The 20,259-nt window shown below is 44.4% G+C and overlaps 1 protein-coding gene across 1 annotated transcript; it reads left to right on the top strand.

The window, feature by feature from the left end:
• The first annotated feature begins 2,243 nt into the window (after positions 1-2,243).
• On the top strand, positions 2,244-18,758 carry LOC311309513 (transmembrane protein 184B-like). The gene is made up of 9 exons (XM_084438835.1): positions 2,244-2,651; positions 4,950-5,183; positions 8,940-9,105; positions 11,217-11,307; positions 11,755-11,830; positions 12,009-12,100; positions 12,734-12,903; positions 13,164-13,358; positions 15,585-18,758. The coding sequence occupies exons 2-9, from the start codon at positions 4,950-4,952 to the stop codon at positions 15,812-15,814; spliced, it is 1,254 nt and encodes a 417-aa protein (XP_084294961.1). The 5' UTR covers positions 2,244-2,651; the 3' UTR covers positions 15,815-18,758.
• Positions 18,759-20,259: the final 1,501 nt, after the last annotated feature.

Below are 20,259 nucleotides of genomic sequence, written 5' to 3'. Positions count from 1 at the left end.
TCCCCTGCCCCCTTTCCTTCGCTCCTAGCCCTGCCTGCATATGGCTGCTAACTCCCCTTAAAGAAGAAGATGACAGGGTGAATGGGTGTCTCTTTGCAGTCGTCTTTTGTGAAATATAGAGGACTCTGGATGTCAACGTCCAGCTCCTTTTTCATGATGTCATTGATATTAAAAACGGAGATAAGATTTGCTGATGCAGTTGCAATGATGTCACAGATTCTGATTTTGAGTGTGGCCTACAGTATGTCCCTATAGGCTAGTGTGAGTGTTCAAGGTCAGAGTGTGACCCAGTGGCAGTGTGACCGTATGCAATGGGAGGGGGAGGGGGTCTAGAGCTGGTCAGGCTCATGGGAACTTCACTTTATGTATTGTGTACTGATATCTTGTACAGTTCTTTAACACACTTTAACTTTATTTACAACAGTATTTGTGTATATTTTATGAAGTAATAAAAATTTTAAAATAAAAAAAAACATTCCTCTGCCGTTTGTCAGCTAGAATGTTATCTTGCTCTTTGGTGTTCTAGGCTAATTTATAGAAGTATGTATTAATGTGTGCGAACCACAAAGTGATCGTTGACCTTGCCCATATGTTGGCGGGGGTCCACCACAACAATGAACACATGCAAGTCCAGCTGGCTACAACTTTTACAATGGCTATTGCATCGCGTCTGAGGCAGAGGAGGGCAGCGGGGGAGGGAGAGCCTTTACTTGTTCTGAACATGATGTGAGAAGGGACTTTAAGCGAGTGAACAGACTGCAGGTGAACCGAAGGCGGCAGGACCAGACGGTATCACAGAGTGTGTCCTCAAGCCATGCGCTGACCAACTGCCACCGATGTTCACAGCAATATTCAACTTCTGGACAAGTCTGTCGTAGCCTACACGCATGTTTCAAGGAGTCCATTATCCTCATACATAGGCTACCCAAGAAACCGAGACCAGCCTGCCTTAAATGACTCACCTCTGTGGTGAAGTGCTTCGAGAGGTTGATCAAGAACTCTGCTCCCAACTGCCCAGCACACTGGACCCACTACAGTTCGCCTTTTGACCCAATAGGTTCACAGAGGATGCAATCGCCCATATCCTCAACACTGCCCTATCACACCTGGACAAAGGGAAGGGGAATTATTGCTGTTCATTGACTATTGTTCAGCTTTCAACACCATAACCCCCTTTGTAGCCTACTTGTCACCAAACTCAGGGACCTGGAAATTAACACCCCTGTGCAGGTGGATCCTCGACTTCCTGGCGAGTAGACCTCAGGCGGTGAGAGTGGGCAGCCACATCCTCAACACTGGGTCGCCCCAAGCCTGTTTCTAGTCCCCACTGCTGTACTCCCTGTACACACACGACTGCCACTTTGGATTCTAACTCCATCAAGTTTGCTGACGATACAGCTGTGGTAGGTCTGATCTCCAACAATGATGCAAAGGCCTTCCTGGAGGAGGTGGGGTGCCTGATTAGGTGGTCAGGATCCTCCATCTGAATGTCAATAAGATGAAGGAGATGCTAGTGGAATATGGGAGGAAGCAAAAGAGGACATACCGCCTCTAAACATCAGTGGGACCCCAGTGTAGAGTGGACAACTTCATCTTGATGTCCAGATCACCAAGGACCTGACATGGACAACAAACACAGACACTGTTGGGAGTCACGGCAGAGACTGTATCACGCTTGAGGGAATTCGGGGTGTCTCCCCAGATACTTCAGTTTCTATACATGCGTGAGAGCATCCTGGCTGGGAACATCACTGCCTGGTATGGGAGTAGCACCATGCAGGACCCCCCCACCCCATAACACTATTACCTGGACATAATTCAGCAGATATTGCCTACTCAGCATAGTGGGCAGCAGGTCGTTTTTTATCACAGACAACTCGTTAGAATGTAGGCTACACATAATATATATCTGTATACTGTACATACCATATATTTTAGCCTACACCATGCCTACATACGCTATAGCTACTGATCGTACTTATGTTCATTAGCCTACCTATTTTCATCCGATTATTTGAGTTTTGGATATATTTCGTATTTGTTTTTATATTTTACTGCATTTTATATATACACTACTTATTAAGCACACTTTAACAGTATGCTATGTGTAAATCCGACCTCAATTTATCATTTTCCAATGTATCAGTTTTTGCGAAAAGGGGTTTCGGATCCACCAACGCGCCTGCGTGAGAAGAACAGCATCAGTTTCTGGACTAGCCAGGGGATACCACCGTAATCCTGAATACCGCTGGGTGATGTTGAGGGAACGGTCGCTACAGATAAAGAGAAGGGATCCAGATAATTACATTAATGTCTGAGATTTCGTTTACCTGAGCAATATGGACTATTAATACAGTTGAAACTTGTATTTGCTGCCTTTCGAGAACGCCAGCCAACCCAGCTAGAATAGTGCTAGCTAGCTAGCAGCTCGCTAGGATAGCTAGATAAAGCTTATCTGGGTGTAAACATGGTGCAAAAACTGGCAAGTCATTAAGGAGCAATAACAACGGCTGCGTACTTTTAAAAATTATAATAACTAGGTTTTATTTTAACGAGCACAGATAAGTGATTTCAATAAATTTGAAAGAAAAGTTAATGTTTGGATACGAACATCCGCAGTGAGAACAAATCAAACCGCAGCGGTGCCAGATGTAAGTAACGTAACGTGAATCGCTCGCGGATTGCTGTTGTATTTGTGAACGATTTGGGGAGGTTGTGTTACACCTGTAAGGACGAATTTTAACTTTTGGCGTTGCCATTTGCGTCCATGTGTAGCATTATATTATATCAATTTAATATAGGCTTATGGACTAATTTTTCATGAAAGGTCTAATTATCCGTGATAGTGTGGTATTTCTATTTACGCAGTGTAGTGAATGATATCAGTGCAGCATTGTTGCAATTTCAAAATATGTTAGCTGCTCTTCAATTTGCTTTCAGTGTATTGCATACAGTAGACGTGATATTAGATCAGTGACGTTGTAGTTTTTATTTCTGATGGAACATGTCCTTAAAATGGTGGTTCATTTGTCATGCCTTGTAGCTGGAAGGCATAATATACAGCCTGTGTTGGATTTACTAATACGATTGAGGTCAGAGTACAATAGATGTTTTGAAAGGTGCCCTGGGGTCCTGTTGGCAGGACTGATGAACCATCTTTGTCATCTCTTTATGGATCTATCAGGCCAAACCTGCTAACCCAGTCTTTCCTTAGGCCTATTTCTCTACCATTCACTAGGCTACAATAAGCAGGCTTTCACTTGAATCAGATAGTTAGGCTCAAGTTGTGTTTAATTCATCCAGTGTAGACAAGCCCAAGTTCCAAAAATACATGGTGTTACCACCAACCTACCAGGTGTAACAGTAATGTAAAACATCATCATCATCAATCAATCCATCTATGTTTCTGTTACTGTCACATTATTACTTTTACTTGTGATTTGCATTCATTCTCAACCCACACAATGAATTTATCAGGCGTCACCCATACTTCCGGCCATTTTCCTTTAATTTTTGTCAAGTATGGTGAGTCACCCAGGGCTACAACCAACAAAGCCTATATTTAGCTATAATGCAGATGGACTGAATATCTCTCCTGCCTTCTTGGATTTTGAACCGACACATTGTTTGTGTGTTTTGATTGAAGACTGCTGGTTAGAGCATTGGGCTGTGTGGAACTTCTTGGCCTAACTTTTAATGTAGGATCTCTATTTTTGCAATAGCTGCAGCTGCTTATTTTCTGAAAGTCAGCTAGTGACAGACCAACACAGGATGAAGGAAATCATCCTTGCCACAGTTCACTGTGACAGTAAAACTCCCCTAATGTTGATCTGTTTACTGACTGGCTAGCCTATAGTTTGTAGATATACTGTAGATAGATACTGTACTTAAATGATACCCGCCGGGAAATTCCCTTGTTGCAGCCATACAGACAACACATAAGCACAGTAAAACAGTGAGGTCAAAAGGCATAATAAGGGCAAAAAAAGTTACAAACAGTAGCTTCCTATTTACAGTAGTACAGTAAAAACAGAGTGTATAGTCTCAGCTGTAGCATCAATTCAAGTCAATCAGGCTGTAAACTCAATCAAATCAAATCAAACAGTGTGTCAGTTTGATGTCGGTCAACCTGAAATAGGACTGCTTATTTGTCTTTCTGTCTCTCACAAAGCTATCTGTTTTGCCCGGTAATCAATCAATCAATCTATTGACAGTTTATCTCTGTACAGGGTCTGTGATTTGAGGCTCAGCTGATGTGTGAGGTTACCGTTTATTAGTTAGGTGAGCACCATAACACTAGCCTACTCCAGTGTGCTCTAAGCTAGATGCTATAGCGAGCCTACACACTGATGATGCGTGGCAAGGTGTCCCAGAGCTCTATGGGGATTTGTTTGTGTGTAGGCTATTTGTGTCTCTCCTCTGCTTGTTCCTGCTCTCTGAAAACAAGGAGCAGAGCAGGAGAATTTGGGTCACTGGCCCTCAGGGTCATGCCAAGTCTCTCTCTGACTAAATTATTATGTTCCTGTGTTCTCTCTCTCTCTCTCTCTCTCTCTGTCAACTTCAAAAAACCTCTTCCCACCCACTTTCCTTCTCCATCTCTCTCATAGCCTCTCTCTGCCCCCCCCCCGCCCCCCAGCCTCTCTCTGCCCCCCCCCCCGCCCCCCAATCTTTCTCTAGCTCCACTTTAATATTCCTGACGGTGTAAAAGCTGCACCCAACCTCAGCATAAATTAGGCTACTTTGTGAAGCGAGTAGTAGCTTCTTGCTTGATATGCTTTGCAATGTTTGCAATTGCAATTTACAGTGTTTGCAATTTATACGAAGAACTCTGTGTGTGAACCTGCGCGTGCAAGTGTATGTACGCCCACGTGCCATGCAATTAGCAAAATCCCATAACCCATTCTCTTCATCTCTGTCTCTCTCTCTGCCTCTCTCTGCCTCCCCTGTAGATGAGTCAGTTGTGGAGGCGAGACATGCCTCTGTCAGAGAGGTTGGGGAGTGACTCCCCCGTGGGTCTGGCCCCAGGATCCCCGGCCACAGCGGCCCCACAAGGGTCCAATTCTACCTGGATACCAGTGGCCCCACTGGTCACCCCCGAGGAGCCCACCTTCCTCATGACCTCCACTGCCCAGACAGTGTCTGGCTTCTTTGTTTGGACCGCCCTGCTGCTCACCTGCCACCAGGTATGTGTGTGTGTGTGTGTGTGTGTGTGTGTGGGGGGGGGGGGGCGGTTATAATAGACTAGCTCATTTGCTGTAGCTCACTCTGTCACTCTCTCCCCATCTCACACTCATTAATTTGCTTGGTCACTCACGTTATCACCCTCTTTCTCACTCTCCCTTCCTCACTGTTTCACTCACTGCAACAGACACATTGATACTCATTCAATCACTTAAAAACACACAGAAATCACATCCTTTCATCCATTTGAAATGCATCAAGTGCTCTTAACCTAGTTTACCTAACCACTGTATGTTGCTGACTGCAGTCCAAGATGACTGCCTTCCAGTAGCTGCGTAGTAACAGCGCGATGTAGTCTGATTTCATGCTTGATGCTCCCCGATGTGGAGCAGACCCTTCCTCTCTGCTTCCTCAGTCTTGACGCAGGCCTGACAGGCTCAGATTGATTAGCTGGCTCGGCGCTCTGGAACACACCCAGCCAGCCAGGGACACCTCGGTCCTCAGGCAGGGGAGCTGTGGAGGAACTCTGCCGAGGCTTCAAAGACCCATAGGGGCAGACGTACTAACGCTGGTGCCGAGTGCCCGTTTCAGGCGTAATTTTGTCGCAGTACGTGCCATAAAACATGGCATGGTACTGTCATGGTACTGTATGTACGAACAGACCGCACATGGCTAAAACCACATTCTGCCTGCTGCAGAAGAGCAAGTTACGCTTTTCCTACTCATGCATATGCATTCATGGCAGGGTCGAGGGAAAAGTAAGTAAGTAAACCTTTATTTATATGGCGCTTTTCACAGCACGAGTGCACAGACTGCTTCACAGTGGAGTGTCAAAAATACAAATCACGCATACAAAATACAAGATATAAAATACAAATACATATATAAAAAGTGGGTGCTGCATGCACAAACATGGGAGGAGATGTGCGGAGAGGAGAGACTGATTTCATATTCCGTTGCATGTATGAAAACTGCAGAGGAAAGCTCAAGTCTGCTTTGCACTGAAATTTCCCCGCCTTTAAAAAGCAGGTGTAATTGAGTTTTTCCAGAAGGAATGGCAACAGTCATCTTCTCAACCTCTATATTACCCCTACAGTAATCCTCTACATACACCCAAAAATGTGAAGTATTTGGACCACATCATTCCTCTCCTCGGGGGAGAGCCTGGTTTCTATTCGTCTAGAGCCCCGTTACACTGCTGATCTCAGGTTAATGATCGTCCTGTTCACACATGAGGATGAACTGTTGCTCTGACAACAGGTGCACCCAGTGACATCATCACAAAGCGGGGGCTGTTGCCTAGCAACAGTACTTGGTGCTCTGCTGTCTCTCCCTCTTTGTTTCTCTCTGTATGTGATTGCCTGCTGTTTGTTATTCTACTGAAGGTGTGTGTGCACAGGCCAGGAAAGGTGATAGTTGGGACATTGTGTAAGGGAAACGGAAACTGATGGAGCAGACAAAAGCTGCTGATGACATAAGGATCTGTTCATCTGCATGGAAAAATAAAACACACTGAATCAAATTGTCAATAGGCGCACCCACTGTCAGTACCTAGCATTTGCGCACTTCAAAAACACACACTCACACACAGAGTCCAGTATGCTCATGTTATTGACTGCTCTACTCAGGATGTGGGCTGGACCTCAGAGTCACTGTCACAGTGAAACTGTGGGTGAAAACTAATTGATTTCATGAGAGGCGCGACTGGTTTCAGCTAACCCACTTACAATAGGTCACGTTGACTAAACTGTGGTCTCTGTCTGGGAGGAGGCTGTTGATATTCAAACACAATCTACTTTCTTTCTATCACATGTTGACAGTAAAGTTAACTGATTTCACATTGTGTTGCTCCCCTGCAATTTAGTTGGCTTTGTTAAGGATGTTATTGTCTGTGCTGTTATCATCTCCTCACATTGACATCTGGTCTAAAGGTGTATTCACACAGACACTATTTAGTGCACACCAAACGAGCTTTGGGCCCGAGAGCGCTTCGTTTAGTCCTGTGTGAACACAGCAATCACACTCAGGTGCACACCAAAACAGCCTCACCGAGACCCTCCAGAAGGGGTGGTCTCGGAGCGGCTTCAACCGAATTCTTGTGCGCACCAATTATGGTGTGAAAGCGTGCGTGCGACCTCGGACTGACGCAACTACATTGTGCACGCCACATGTTTGACCTAAAAAGTTTTTCATGATGCTCTTGCACCCGCCCCCAGAAAGATATTGACCAATGACAGCACTGATTCTTTTCCTGTGACTTGTGGTGCTGCATTTGGACCAGAGTAAAGAAAGTGCTGTGTGAAAGCGAACCGCAGTAGCTGAGAAATGAAAACAATGTATCACTTTCGCTTTTGGTGCGCATCAATGGTGCGCACTAACATAGCCTATGTGAATACGCCCTAAGTATCCTATAGTCCCTGACAGTACAGATCACCTCCACTTGTGATTACAATCACTAACCCTTAAATCTCTTGTTTCTTTCTACAGTTGTGATTAAAAGTTTACATACACTTGTAAAGATGTATGTTATGGCTGTCTTTGAGTTTCCAATAATTTCTACAACTTATTTTTCTGTGATAAGTGAGCACATACTTCTTTGTCACAAAAAAACATGTTTCTTTTAATGAATTTATTATGGGTCTACTGAAAATGTGAAATCGGAAATATGCTGGGTCAAACATATACATACAGCAATGCTAATATTTGGTTATATGTCCCTTGGCTATTTTCACTTAAATTGGGCTCTTTTGGTAGCCATCCACAAGCTTCTGGTTGAATTTTTGACCACTCCTCTTGACAGAATCGGTGCAGTTCAGCATTATCTGTTTGGCTTCCTGACATGGATTTGTTTCTTCAGCACTAGTGTCCACATGTTCTCGATGGGGTTTAAAGGACATGTTCGGAATTTAGCATTATAAGCCATGTTATAAGGTTATTAAGATCATATACAACAACCTAAATCAAAGTTTCGTCAAACAGTACACTCTCGAGAAAAATCCCAACACCGCTAACACAACGGATTCATAGGTGTATACGTAGACAAAAACACCATAAACTCACCAAGTGGCCACTGGTGTCCATTGATGTTCTGACAAAAAAAATCGCCACAAAGGATGCTTCCGATCTGGTTTTATTGATCATATAAAATCCATTGACTTGTATTGACAACAAAGCCAGAGATGTTTGGATTCATCCACGTCCCATATTTGTTTTGATCAACAAACACTTCTACCTAACACTATCAATGAAATGCCAGCTGCAAAGTGCTGAGCTCCTTTGACCTTCCCATTATAGCGTTTGTGGCTGTGTCTAATGATTGTATCCAATGAGCCCTATTTAAATGGGCTCAGAGAAGTCACCAGCTGTAGTCAATCATAATCACTCACAAGAAGTTAAGAGGCCATGCCACAAAACTAATTTGATTGACAACTTTCTAAATCACCAAAATAAGATAATTCATTTTTCTGTACATGTATATTCTTGACCCAGCAGATCTGGTCACATTTTCAGTAGACGCATAATAAATGAATAAAAGAACCAAACTTCATGAATGTTTTTTGTAATGAAGTATGTCTGCCAATCACTCTATCACAGAAATATGAGTTGTAAAAATGATTGGAAACTCAAGGTTGCCATAACATACATGTTCTTTACAAGTGTATGTGAATTTTTGACCTCAACTGTATCTCTCATCTACCCGCCCTCTCTCTCTCTTTCTCTCTTTCTCTCTCTTCCACTTTCCCCTCCCTTCATCCCAGATCTATATGCACCTGCGTTACTACAGCTCTCCTAACGAGCAGAGACACATCGTCAGGATCCTCTTCATCGTTCCAATCTACGCTTTCGACTCCTGGCTCAGCCTGCTGTTCTTCACCAACGAGGAGTACTACGTCTACTTTGACACCGTCAGGGACTGCTACGAGGGTGAGAATGAATGCATATTCGCACACACACACACACACACACACACACATACACACACACACACACACAACCACAGTGCTTCTCCCAGACAGGGATTACATCTTCTTCTGTATATTCACATATTTACACGTCATTTGTAGTGCACATAGACTCCACTCACTAAGTGTTTTCCCCGCATTCCCCAGTAGGACTGATCGTGCGGAAATCTCTCCCATCCCCAGTGACAGATGGCCTTTGCGGTCTCTCTGCCTTTACGACGGCGGCCATATTTGTTCTCTTGTCGTCTCCAAGGCCTGCTGGGATTGCTGGGGTGGGGAAGCCCGTTTCCTAGCAACAGTATGCAAACGAACAAGGCCTTGAAGAGTTCATAGCAAGCTCTCACTTATGAACAGATAAATTGTCTGGACAGTGTTGGTAGCCTGCTGTGTATCTCAGCAGCACTTCTGCAGCAGGGCCTTCTAGTGTTAGAGTGGCTACAAGCATCCCTTGGTTATGTAATACTGTGGCAGGAGGTGTTTTGTCTGAGCTGAGCCCCTGACTTTGTGAATCTTAATTCACCAGCATTTTGATTTGTTAATGGCTTTACATGGTTTGTGCACCCCATGTAATAGAGTGCTGTCAGAGGCCCTGCTTTGTGGGTGTGCGTGTGTGTGTGTGTGTGCAGGGAAGCTGACAGCTTGGCTAGGTTGTACACACACCAGGTGGCAGCTGTCGCCCCAGGCGTCCATGCTGCTGTGTATAGACAGAACATTGCAGCACTTTCGTACACATGGTAGCATACTCGTACACGCACGTGTTTGTTACCACAGAAGTACACATGTATGCATGAACAATGAAACCGTGTTGAATTGGTTAAACTCACTCTGTTTGAATACCGCCCACCCACGCCATCGTATCGCTAGCTTTTTGGTGGCGTAGCTTGCTAAAGCAGTATTTATGTAAGGTTGTCATGTGCATTGGCAAGTCAGGGAACCTGAAATCGGACCCAGCATGGGCAAGTGAGGGTGGCATTGAAACTGACAAACCATGTGACACACCCATGCACATGGGGCATCCTACATAGTTCTTTGCTATATCAGGTGGCATAGTGTACTATAAGGTTACCCATTGGGCTCCTTTCTCTGACTGTACATCCATGCATAGTAAAATGACCTGATGAGTCACCTAATGATGGTGTGCAAGTTAACTTGAAAGAGGCAGGACGAGTAGGAGAGGAGAGCAGTAAAGAGAGTTTGAGGTAACGTTACGTGACGTTAACAGTTGAGCTCTCCGGGCCGCCTCGGCCACCCTGCAATCAGCCTGGACAGCTGGGAGAGCGTCTGAAGCCACATTCCACCCAGTCAGGAGGAACAACACCTATTACAGGGGATGGGGAGGAACGAGGAGGGAGAGAGCGCGTCACTCTGAAAAAGCCACAGAGGGAGAGAGAGGGAGAAAGGAAAGGAGAGAGAGAGGAAAGAGGATTGGTTGGGAAGAGCGAGAGGGCGGAATATGTGTTGGTAAACCGCACAGTCAGTGAGGGAGGGGTGGCTCTCTGTAGTGCGCGTGCGTGGCTGCATGTTGATCCATGCTGAATAGGGGGGGCGGTTTAGCTGGAGGCCACAGAGGACAATGACCCTGCCTCCGCTCTCTTGTTCCGCTCTGTTCCGTGCGCTGACACTCTAGCCTGCGCCGCAGAACTGGGCTAGTGTGAGACACGACAACACAGGAGGCAGGCCCAACCAGAGCGGTGACTGATGCACTAGGAAGATGGCCGATGGCCTGCTGTCAAGGAGCTCTCATAGAAATCTGGTTGTGTGTTCCTTAGTGTGTCTCTTGTCTGGCATCCTGTTCCTCACTATGTTCTAAAGAGATGATGAATACTAGTAGGTAGGCCCAATGTGCAGCTGCGATTCACACACCAGCCATACTTTATTGATTATGTCTGTCATGGACTGGTCAGTGCATAAATATGAAAGCATTTATGTATGATGTACTGATACAAACAGATATTAATTTTCCTTTTACTTTCTTAGCATCTGTAAAAACTGTGTGTGTGTGTGTGTGTGTGTGTGTGTGTGTGTGTGTGTGTGCGTGTGTGCGTGCGCGCGTGTGCGCACGCTCCTCCACAGCGTTTGTGATCTACAACTTTCTCAGCCTGTGCTATGAGTACTTGGGAGGAGAGAGCGCCATCATGGCGGAGATAAGAGGAAAACCTATTGAGTAAGTCTCTCTCTCCCTCTCTCTGTCTCCCTCTCTCTCTCCCTCTCCCTGTCTCCCCGTCTTACCCTCTCTCTGTCTCCCTCTCTCTCTTTCTCTCTCCCTCTCCCTCTCTCTCTTGCCCTCTCTGTCTCCCTCTCTCTCTCCCTCTCCCTGTCTCCCTCTCTTGTCCTCTCTCTGTCTCCCTCTCTCTGTCTCCCTCTCTCTCTCCCTCTCCCTGTCCCTGTCTCCCCGTCTTACCCTCTCTCTGTCTCCCTCTCTCTCTTTCTCTCTCCCTCTCCCTCTCTCTCTTGCCCTCTCTGTCTCCCTCTCTCTCTCCCTCTCCCCGTCTCCCTTACCGATTCAGGTCCATGGTCTGTATCCCTCTATGTAAACTAGTATTCTACTTCATCACAAGGAGGACAGTCAGACAGTATAGTTGGGATGTTGTGTGTGTCCTGTCTCCTCTAGGTCCAGCTGTGTGTATGGAACCTGCTGTCTCTGGGGAAGGACCTACTCGATTGGCTTCCTCCGCTTCTGCAAACAGGTGACAGAGAAAAAACCTCCCCTCTCACACATTTCAGATTTGTCATAGCACTAACATATCAACAAATACCTGTATATCTTTACCATCCTCTATTTGGTTTGGTAACAACCTTATCCCCCCCCCCCATCTCTCTCTCTCTCTCTCTCTCTCTCTCCATCCATCCATCCCTCCCTCTCAGGCCACCCTGCAGTTCTGTGTGGTCAAGCCTCTGATGGCCATGATCACAGTCATCCTGCAGGCCTTTGGGAAGTACAGAGACGGAGACTTCAAGTACGTAGAGCTTTTCCAACTCACTCCAGTCCACCTCACACCTAGTGAAAACAGTCCTCTCTCACACAGTACTGGAGACCAACTTGGTAGTTAAGCAGGGTTCGTTCGTTTGGTTTCTTGGAAATAGAAATCAGTTTTACTCCAAGTACTGTATTTGATTGAGATCAGAATTTGGGATTTTGGTCTTGCTCTGTGTTTTGTTTGCTCTCTAAGATCCGGGATATATTTACACCACAGTCAGCCTACAGTACCAGCTCTGTGAATCAGCCTTTCTGACTAATAATAATATTGGCCGGGTTTCCCGATAAAGAACCTTCTTAAGGAACCCTTCTTAAGCAACCCTTTGTATGGGAGTTAAGAAGTAATTTGGAGTTAAGTGCTTCTTAACTCGTTCGGGAAACCTGGCCAATATTATCTGTTACAGAAACATTACTGGCTAATCCAATTCTGAAACGTCAAATCATAGACATTAGACTTTTTTTTCCCTTCTTCTTACTCTATATCCGTTTGTCCGTCCCTCCCTCTCTTCCTCCCTATCTCTTCCTCCCTCTTTCTCCCATCTCTCCTTCGCTCTTTCCCTCCCCATCTCCTTCCCCATCTCTCCCTCCCTCTCTCTCTCTTCCTCTTCCCCAGTGTGGCGAGTGGCTACCTGTACGTGACCATCATCTACAACTTCTCCGTCAGCCTGTCTCTCTACGCTCTCTTCCTCTTCTACTTTGCCACGCGTGATCTTCTCGTCCCCTACAGCCCCGTGCTCAAGTTCTTCATGGTCAAGTCTGTCATCTTCCTCTCCTTCTGGCAGGGTGAGCAAGACTCTCTCCCTCTCTCTCTACACACACATGTTGAAAGATGTAAAACACAATACATACGCTCGCGCACGCACACACACAAACATTCAAAACACATTTCACTGTAGGCCTATCTATCTTGGGGACACATAAACAAGGCCTATGCTTTCCTGATCTGTGACATTGCGCAAGGAAACTCCATCCTTCTGACAGAGATTGACCGGTCAGTCTATTCTCACAGTAGCCAACGCACGCTGACCTCTCTCCTCCCCCAGGCATGCTCCTGGCCATTCTGGAGAAGTGCGGCGCCATCCCTCACATCAGCTCTGCCGAGGTGTCCGTGGGCGAGGGCACGGTCGCCGCCGGTTATCAGAACTTCATCATCTGCATTGAGATGTTCTTCGCGGCCGTGGCCCTTCGGCACGCCTTCACCTACACGGTCTACATGGACAAGAGGCTGGACTCTCACGGTGAGGCGGACTGACTGACGGTGTGGAACACCGGACTAATACGCCCCTAATATCTCTCAGCTTTTCTCTTTTTCATGTATCTGAACATGTTGTCTTACACCCGTGTAAAAGCTATGAACAATTGCGTGAAGAAACATAATATATTCTCCTCTTTTTCAGTGAATTTGTTCCACTGACCTGTCATCTCTCTCTCCTCTTCTACCTCTCTTATTTCCCCCCTCTCCTCTGGTCTGTCTGTCCTGTCACCTCCTAACCTGTTCATATTATACCTTTACTCTCTGTCTTTCCTTTTGTTCTAACACTGCTCCATCTTTTCAACTCTACGCTATACTGTATATATATATATGAACACTATACTATATATATATAATAATCTCTCCTTTATTTATACATCTTCCTCATTCCCCTGTCCCCGACCTCGTCGTCTCTCTTCCTCCCTCCCTCCCTCCCTCCCTCCCTCCCTCCTTCCCTCCCTCCCTCCTCTCTCTCCCTCTCTCTCTTTCTCTCTCTGCTGCACTGAAAGGCCCATTCCCTATCTATGGACAGTACGGTAGGTCTATATCTAGCTGGGTTTGGTGTCCCCCTACCTCTGCTTGTTTGCTTTTGTCTGTGGTGTTATTAAGTTGTACCTGTTCCCATAACAATTTTCTTCATTTTATTTAGCATTTTTGATTCCTTCATCAGTGTTGGAAGAACACGTGTGTAGGGCTATGTGTGGATTTTTTCTCACAGCGGTGAAAAAGCAACATAGACTATACCTGCGGTTCACGGTTCAAAAAAACAATTATGCAAATGCACTATATTGCCTCGTCCAAATTTTCCAGCTGCCCCTTGTATTTGGCATAAGTTATTCTTTATGGTATTTTATTAGGATCTAATTTAGTCTTTTTGGACTGAGTTCCAGTAGGCCCAAATCTACCGAACTTGAGTTTGCCATCCAAATTATTTAAATACATTAAATTGCATGCACTGCCATTACATTATTTTATTTTATCATAATCATCTTCATTGTGGGGCTATAGTAGTAGGCCTAGGTTATAATAAAAATAAAAATAACATGATAACGCTGTTGGCAAATGGGCTGTGCATTCAGTTCTCTCCAAATTGCAAAATGTAGCCTAAAGCCTTTAAAGTCTTTATCTTAAGTTAACAGAAAGAAAAACAACACACGATTAAAAAAGATGATAAGCTTTTTGATTGCTCGACCAAAAGAATCTTGGTCGGAAGAGAGTATTTCGACCAAACAATCGAGCAGTTGAAGTATAGACTTGTATGCTCATTGTGTGAAGTATGCTCATTCATTATTTTGTTATTCCCTCTGGCTTGATTCCTTCTTCCGTCTCTGTCTCTCGCACATGAAGCTGAGTGACTACAATAGCTGAAAAGTTTGGTTATTCCAGAAGCCCTTGCACTTGCACAGGATGGAGACAGTCAGTGATGATGATCTTATCAGCTCCCCCTCGTGCACAAGCTGAAGTGAGCTAAAGTTTAGTTATTCCAGAAGCCCTTGCACTGTTGGAACTTATAAATAGGATGGAAGACAGTCAATGATGATAACTATTACTACTACCCGCTAACAATGATTATTGTGTTAGTAAGCTTACAATTCATATCACACACCATATGCACTCCTGTAACCGTCACCAACAAAAAAAGAGAGATTGCTGTGATGATGGTAATGAGCTCCACCCCGCGGCATCACATCACTACGGCAACGCGGTTATCATTACAGCCCTCCACGCGTGCTTGTTATATCATTTTGAATGGCTGCGTTCTGCATGTGACAGTCTGTGGCTGTCCATTCTGTTCATAGTGTTTACTCCATGCACTCCGGCTCCTCCATGTCCACATAATACAAAACCATCCCCTGACCATTCCCTTTCCTCCTCCTCTGCCTTTCCATCAGCTCCACGTATCAACTCGATAGCTGTGTTCAGAATCGCTCCCTCGTTCCCTCACTCCCTATTCCCTATATGGGGTTCACCATGTAGTGAACTACCTAGGGAACGGAGAAAATGTAGTGTACATGCACTGTTCCCTGGAAATCAAGGTGAATTGTGGGTAATAAATAGTGGACTATATAGGGAACGAAAATTCCGTGGAGAATTCAGACACTACAAACAAAATGGCTGACCCCCTATATAGTGCACTATATAGTGAATAGGGAGCGATTCAGAACACAGCTGATGTGTTCACTCTCCATCCCTCCCCGCCTGCCTTCCCCAGGTCGCTGTGCCCCCATGAAGAGCATCTCCAGCAGCCTGAAGGAGACCATGAACCCGGGGGACATGGTCCAGGACGCCATCCATAACTTCTCCCCGGCCTACCAGCAGTACACGCAGCAGTCCACCCTGGAGCGGCGCGGGGGTCAGCCCGTCTCCCGCAGCCACAGCAACCTCAGCACGCGCGGGGACAACGAGAAGACCCTGCTACTCAGCTCCGACGACGAGTTCTAGAGAGAGACAGTATAACCCCCCCCCCCCCCCCCCCCCCCCCACACACACACACACACACACATAGAAACAGACTGAAGGTACGAGTTAGAGGGGGAGAGGAGAGGAGTGGGGGCGATGATATAGTGGTTGTGGGTGTATTAGGAGAAAGAGGAGGGTTTGGAGGAGATGTGTTAGGTTGGTGATACTAGGGGGAATTGCTGGGGCAATATTGCTGTCAATCAGTTTTTGAAATGGTCAACTGAAAAAAGAAAGATTCATGTAATCTCCCCTGTCAAAAAGCTTCTCCAAAATAAAGCTTGCTGGCTAGCTAGCTAGCTACAACATGTCAACATTACCCTTGCAACACTGTTTCCAAGAAGTATGAGAGCACTCAAGCATGGATAAGTGGATATTCACAAAGGAAATGACACAGAGGTTACATCTCATCTACATATTATACATGTCAATATAGCTAAAAACACATGGTCACAAACACGCACGCGCACACACACACACACACACACACACACATGTGAATACAGGCCCCCCAGGCTGTTTAAACTCTCCTAAGGACATTTTGAATTGATATACTGATATACATATGCAAACACACACATCAGCATAGCCTTTATGAGTGCCATCTTCATTATACTCTATTGTGAATCATAGTGCAACCTCTATTTAGTTTTTTTTGGTTGTGATTGTGCATCTCCCACCTCACCCTCCTTCCAAGTCTGCCTCTAACTGAAATGTTGCCAAATGTGGCATAGCAGGACACTTTCTGACAGAAGATGTGACTGAGAGAAGCCATTTAAAAGGACCCTTAAATTGCTGGAGCTTATTTTAATGTTATCATTTTTTAAATGAATTATTTTTGTTTTAATGCTCATTGAATTTTAAGATGTACTATTTAGAAAATTAGATTTGAGGGATATTATGATGAATTACTGTGTGTGTGTGTGTGTGTGTGTGTGTGTGTGTGTGTGTGTGTGTTGGGATAACACCCAGGGGGGCTTGTATAACAGTAATGGTAGAGTCACTCTGGTTTCTCCCAGAATGCTATTAGAGTTGTTATTGACACTGTATGAAGAAAAGCAGTTGTGGGAGAGAGGTTTGACCTGCAGGGGGAGCACCCACACAGATTACAGATTAGCGAGAAACGGCAGAGTGGGGCAACCTGCGGGTGCTGGAATTATAATTCTGTAATTGGGGCATTATATGTGGGGGGCACAGATCCGTCATGCTTTTACCGGCACTTCACTGGCCAGATTACGGTAGTGAATGGAGGGACTATGCAGGCAGCACAGATTTTCCCTTGGCTCAGATAGGCTACTGTACATAGGCTCCCTAGCCACATTCACATTTTCAATCAAAGCACTAGGCTGATATTTAGGTACCATTATCACACAAGTGTTGTTATCCAACCATGAAACACATTCTGATTAATTGATTTGGCTGGTTGGAATTGCTTAACCAATACTTGTGAGAATAACAACCATGTTACTTTCACCTGTCTAAACCTCCCAGATCCCAAACAGTACATAGGTGCCAGCCACAGTGGTTTGATTTAGAATGAAACTGAACACAGGTCACATTATTGAAACTTAAAATGTCTTTACTGGAGAGACTAGCAGAGGGCATCAGTGTACAATCACTGGGCTGTGTTAAATTGGAATATATATATATATTTTATTTTTTGAAGTTTATTCAAAAACACATGGGAACAGCAAGTATACAATACATAGTACTTTAGTATGTGTACAAACCAATCACAAAGCCACAATACATAGAAGTATATACTGTATACAGACCAATCACAAAACCATGATACATAGAAGTATGTATACAGACCAGCCACAAAGAAGATATTAAACAATATTACACCTTAATTATGAACATCTTAAAGGTATTACAAATATCAAGTGTCGCTTTCTAATTATTACAAAATGGAATAATGCTCATGTACTGTTCGCATTTCTTGACAAAGAAATTTCCTATTGGCATATTTGCATTCATTAATTTCTCCAGAAGAATTATTACATTTCTCAAAAAATGGTGCTCTGAGAGCATAGACCTCCACCCATCAATGTATTTCGTGAAACTGCGCACACATGCCTGCGAGCAGGAAATTTGGTATTGCTACATTAGTTAGGTGGAGAGTTTTCTGTCCATCCTGTGTCTCTGTGACCTTCCCATGTTGAGATACAGGACCGGTATGGCCGTTTCAAACCCTCCCCCATTAATAATGAATGGGGGGAATTTTTCACTCCTGAGCCCATAAAAAGTCCTGAGTCCATAAAAAATTAATGGAGGTGAATGGCCGGCCATGTTTGTGTGGCTCATGGACCCGTCCTGTGATGTGGATCCACTCCAAAATTAGGTGGGTTCTAAGTTGGCCTGTGCTACACCCCTCCACAGAGTTTCATAAAAATCGGTCTGGTAGTTTTTGCATAATTCTGCTAACTGACGAACGGACAAACCAACACACGCCACTGAAAGCATTACCTCTCGCCCTGCAATGACACTGGGGCGGAGGCAATAAAATTGTTTCTTGTTGTAATCAGTGAATCAGCACATTTTTTCAATATAATGGAAAACGATTACAAAGATTGTAGATCACAAACTGGCAACTCTTGCCATAACACTTTCACAAAGGGACAATGCCAAATAAGATTGTTTCAGTATGAGAGCTACAGAAGGAGCAGTTAACATTGATAACTTTCTTCAGGTTTTTTCGATAATGGTACTTGGGAAAAAAATATGTTGTACAGTATGTGTTTGTATGTTTCTAATGAATAAAACGAGTGATGAGGATAATAGTGTAACAGAAGAATACCCAGTTTTGTTCTGGCAATGCTTATCTTTTTGTTTTTCTACTGCTCTGAACATTCTCATTTGTGGTTTGCTTCATAGATTTCTGATGCTATTTGGTCTTTGTGATGTGACAACAATGGAATAAAAGATGACATGCATAAGAGAACCATTTTAATGTCTTCTTTAGTGGGTGTGTCTGTGTGTGTGATTGTGTGGATTTATGCAATCATCAGTGTGTGAGGTAGAAATGGTAGAAACAGAAGAAGAAACATAGTCACAGTATTTTTTTTTTGTGCGCATCATGCCCCATACCGCCCCTGATAAGATGCTGACCTGGGCAGTGGCCCATTACCCTGGCATCGCCATCCTAATCGGCCCATGTCGCCCATACCTAAATCCGCCACTGACTGTACATATATTTCTGACCCAGAACACCAACACCTGTTTTAAAGTAGGACTACTGTTTCCTATCTCAGTGTACATAGAACAACGTGTTTGAACACTGGAAATAATATTGATCACATTTGTCAAGTCAGGGCAGCGTGAAAATGGTAGATGTCAGAGTCTTTATGAATTTATTTTCTACCCTGACCTAGTGTCCAATTACCCCCCTACTACTGTAACTGTTGAGGATTCGTTGTGCAACCCAGCCGGTTGTCAATACGAAGGAGAGAGACACCAGACAGGGTCACTGTAGTGCAACGATCACTGAAGTGCAACAAACCCTCGAGCCGAGATTAAACTAACTCTGGTGAGACCGGGATGCGAACCCTGGTCCCCAAGGGCAGCTGCATTGGAACACAGATGTCTGAGAGTTTTCCATATCCACATCTGCTCATCTGAGAGTCCCATGACAAGGATTACAGAGATTAAAGTAATCCCTCACCCGGAAAGACATTATGCAAGTTGTTTATTTGAATTTATGGTACATACAGATTTACATTGATTCATTCATAAATAAATCTTTTCAAAAGTTATACGGCAATTCAATTCAAAAAATGTATCCCAGAGGGGCAATTCTTGAGGCTGGCATGGTAAAAAAAAGAAAAAGATAAAAGAACATACAAGACATAACAATAGAGACTGACAGCAACGGTACACAAAAGTGACAGCACACGACAAACAGCAGTGACCATACAGCAGATCCAAATATTTTTTGTCCATGTCCTTAAAGTGCAAGAGTGGCTGGCATAATGGGGGGTGGGGGACGACGACACCGGGGGCACCTGGTGGCAGACCAGCGTCTGTGTGTGTACCCTTAAATTAGTTCAGTGTCTGCTGTAGGAAGATGAATCTCAACATTTTCTTAATCAAAACTATTATTATAAGGATTAAAAGTGTGATGTTTTGGTCATAAAGATAATATATGAGAAAGAGAGTAGGCTACACACAAATAAAGATGTTCAAATGTACATTTAACATCAATATCTATATTTTGAAAGGTCAATTAAAGGATGAAAACAGGGCAAAGACACAACTAACTCATGTACTGTACTATGGCATACCTATACATCTTCAAAGGACACATTCTGTGCACTGAAGAGACAATACACAATACACAATGAACAATTGAGCTGAATCCTTTACATGTATCAACCAATTGTCATGGACTTTCTGCCATCCACTCCTGTCTTTCTATATTCTTCTGAACT

The sequence above is a fragment of the Borostomias antarcticus genome (genome assembly GCF_949987555.1).
Source record: "Borostomias antarcticus genome assembly, chromosome: 5".
Taxonomy (NCBI): domain Eukaryota; kingdom Metazoa; phylum Chordata; class Actinopteri; order Stomiiformes; family Stomiidae; genus Borostomias; species Borostomias antarcticus.
The sequence above is the reverse complement of the archived record's forward strand: the minus strand, read 5'-3'. Positions and strand labels throughout refer to the sequence as shown.

Coding starts and splice junctions, on each gene's coding strand:
- LOC311309513 (XM_084438835.1), top strand. CDS start 4,950: ATGAGTCAGTTGTGGAGGCGAGACATGCCTCTGTCAGAGAGGTTGGGG. Junction 11,831..12,008: donor TCCTCCGCTTCTGCAAACAG/GTGACAGAGAAA, acceptor CCTCCCTCTCAG/GCCACCCTGCAGTTCTGTGT. Junction 12,101..12,733: donor TACAGAGACGGAGACTTCAA/GTACGTAGAGCT, acceptor CCTCTTCCCCAG/TGTGGCGAGTGGCTACCTGT.